The sequence below is a fragment of the Suillus subalutaceus genome (assembly GCF_016647625.1).
Source record: "Suillus subalutaceus strain FC151 chromosome Unknown DFJ58scaffold_126, whole genome shotgun sequence".
In the NCBI taxonomy this organism is placed as follows: domain Eukaryota; kingdom Fungi; phylum Basidiomycota; class Agaricomycetes; order Boletales; family Suillaceae; genus Suillus; species Suillus subalutaceus.
In genome coordinates, this window is record NW_024540375.1 from 1 (window position 1) to 3,083 (window position 3,083).

Consider the following 3,083-nt stretch of genomic DNA (forward strand, 5'->3'; position numbering starts at 1 on the left):
CAGATTGAATCTGTCAGAGGTCCAGAAACAATGACTAATGCCTTTCATAGCGGTGACCAGCACGGTCATCTGTTCTGCCGTTGAAGTCACAGGCAATCCGATTTCTTCCTTATCCTTGTCGCTTTTTCGCGTTCTCATTACACCTCCACTTTTCTGTACATACAAAGCGCCGGGTCAGTCCTCTATCCCAGTCTATCGGCTTCAACTGTGTGAGCTCATCACACTATCCACAAAATGGTGCGCCATTTACGCTTCTCACCAATGATTTTCGAATCGTGACATCGCCAACATTCTGATCAGGGTACTGCATGGATACTGGTACTACACCATGCACGCAATACCCCTGTTAGGAGCGCCTATATATATAAACGTATCGAGTGGAGAAAAAGCAACGTGTTTCTCAGATTGCAATGACAAGCCATAGCCATCCGGGACAATTGTATATACACATCATAATTCATCATCTTCGATGGGCGCTAATGGCGACTCTTGGCTCGGATTGAGGACCGGCTCCCCCAACAGCACTAGAGCTTTCCTTGTTTCTGGTACGTGACGTTGTAATCCCCATTATTATAATCTGAGATTTTCGAGTCACAGACCCAAATGCAAAAGAAAAAAATCTGCGCTTAATAGTTTAAGGATAACACCCACAACGGCTGAAGAAACGACAGCTTTTCGATTGGTGACTGTCACAACCTTCGCCTGAACGCAAGTGCTAATCAAATGACATCTTGTTCTAGTTCGGTTTTTGACAGTTAAAGTTTCAAGCAGTCTATAGCACATGTCAAGAGAATAAGTGTCTCTGCCACAACATGCAAGGTGCTGAAATGCGAGGCACATTTTTGTTCGTCGTCTTTTACTGCTCGCGTAATCTTGACTCTCAATCATCAAGTACGTGTATCAAGGGTGTTCCTTCGTCTGGCTCGAGAGATGCTGACACTATCTAAGATATCGTGCCGGTCCGAGTGTTAGGTCATCACTGACGTGCTTACCTATGATTTACACTTGATAATCATCTTCATCCTGTCTGGACGGCATCACCCCCATCACACGCTCCTCGCTGCTGCACCCCTGAGTCACACCGCAATCGGTTCGACTCACCAGCATGACCACCCGCACCTTCTCACATCTTGATATGACCCCCTGCGCCTAACAGTGGTTTATGGAGTGTGGAGGATGATTTGAAGGTGTCGAAGGTGAGGAAGCTGTTGAGAGAGTATAAACGATTGGTAGATGGTGTGCGGGTTATAGGTGCGTTTGATATGATGTTGGGTAATTTTTGCGGTACTTGGGGATTAGTAGTTTGGATGTACTTCGCAAGTTGTCATTTACCTGAGTCGAATCATCATTTATTCACGGACATCACTTCATTTGACTTGGTTCCATGCTATGTCAACGCACAATCGGTTCTGCTACTCTAAAAATTTATTTGCTAACCTCGAGAAGCTCTGCATCTCCGGAGTAAGATGGAATCAATGCTGGGTGAGGGATCTCCCTGTTAGAAATTCATTTGTTATGACAGGTTGAAAATATAAAGTTACACTGACAGTTAAAAAGTGCTGACGCGGGACTGACGAGGCGTAGGTTTGATGTGGCACTGACGCGGCATGTACTTATAGGTGCGACGAGCTGACGTGGCATGTATGCTGGCTGGTATAGGGGTATCAGCTCCCAGACCTTCAAAGCGCAGGTTGCCGTTGGATCGTGGTTTAACACACCTCTCATGCCTGATCTCGGTGTCGCCACAAGTATCATGCGGCAGAAGATGGTAAAGGGCAAGGGGAAAGAGACAGGACGGGCTGATGCCATCGAAATCGACTCTGATTGATAGTGGTTATGGATATTGTGTACTACCTATGTCCCTGCAGGTCGTGTCTACAGTTCCCAACAATGTACATTTTGTCACCCGCGGGTGACCCGTACCATCTGCGGATCCACCCGTGGGTCCACCCGCACCCGTGGTAATCTCACCCGCACGGGTGCGGGTAGGCCTTCAAAGTTCTATCTACCCGCGGATTGAGTACGGGTGCCACCCGGGTGCATCCATGTCACACCCTAGTTTGACGTGGCATGGATTAGGTTTGACGCGACATAGGTGAGTGTGGAGATTTACATTAGTATGGACTCCAGCTGCGAAGACGTTGGGGAGAACTTGTCATGGTATGAGCCTGAATCAAGCTTGACATGGTGGTACAGAGTACAGAGGCTGAATCAGACTTGACAAGGTGGGGCCGAGTTTGACACAGTGAGACTGTCGTCTGAAAATGTTACCTCGTCAAAATGCCTTGACAGCTGTCAAGTAGGGCTGCACGCCGTCGCCGTCATAGACGGTTTGTACGGCAACCGTCGACGGATACGGTTGCCGTACCGCTGGACCTGCACAAAGAAATCAATATGTACGGTGTACGGCTGGACCGTACACCGTACAAGACGTATTCCATACGGCCGTCAACGGTACCTTTACGGCCTTTACGGTCGGAAAGGGTGCCGGTTTATCCGCGACTTCTTGCCCTGAACCGCCATGTCCTGCGACGACGACGACGACGACTGCAATAAGTCTGACAGTTTGCTGCATGCGCTTCACGCTGATGGAAGCAGTACTCTCCGTATGTTCCTTATAATATTCTACTAAGACTTCCCTAGTTACTAGTTTGTTGTCCCTCTCGTATTTCTGCCCTCAATGTCCTCTAGTCCTACCAATGAACCGCAATTCCAGACTGTCCTCGGTCGCGGGCACCGCACTAAGAATACCGCACGCTTAACTGAGAGTATCACAGCAGAATTGGCCTCTGAAGGTAGTCCAAATGTTCCTGCCACCAAGTCTAAGCCCAGGAGAACCAAGAAGTCGAAAACCACGCAGAATCGCTTTGAGGGTCTTGCCGTTGAAGGTGACCTGGATGATGAAGGGAGTGACTACATTAGTCCTTCAAGCTCGCCGTTGGATACTGCATCGGACTCTGATCGTGAATCGGATGTCATTGAAATCACGAACGAAGAGGTGAGTTGAGAATAGCTCTAGAGCATTGTTCATAAACTCAATATTATGCAAAACAAGCTCACGCACTTGTTGCCTTCAAAAACAG

At 48.2% G+C, this 3,083-nt stretch overlaps 1 protein-coding gene across 1 annotated transcript; it reads left to right on the plus strand.

The window, feature by feature from the left end:
• Positions 1-1,639: 1,639 nt before the first annotated feature.
• On the plus strand, positions 1,640-1,828 carry DFJ58DRAFT_666605 (uncharacterized protein; the record flags this gene model as incomplete). The annotated part of the gene is made up of 1 exon (XM_041382569.1): positions 1,640-1,828. The coding sequence occupies one exon, from the start codon at positions 1,640-1,642 to the stop codon at positions 1,826-1,828; it is 189 nt and encodes a 62-aa protein (XP_041239433.1).
• Between the last annotated feature and the right edge of the window lie 1,255 nt (positions 1,829-3,083).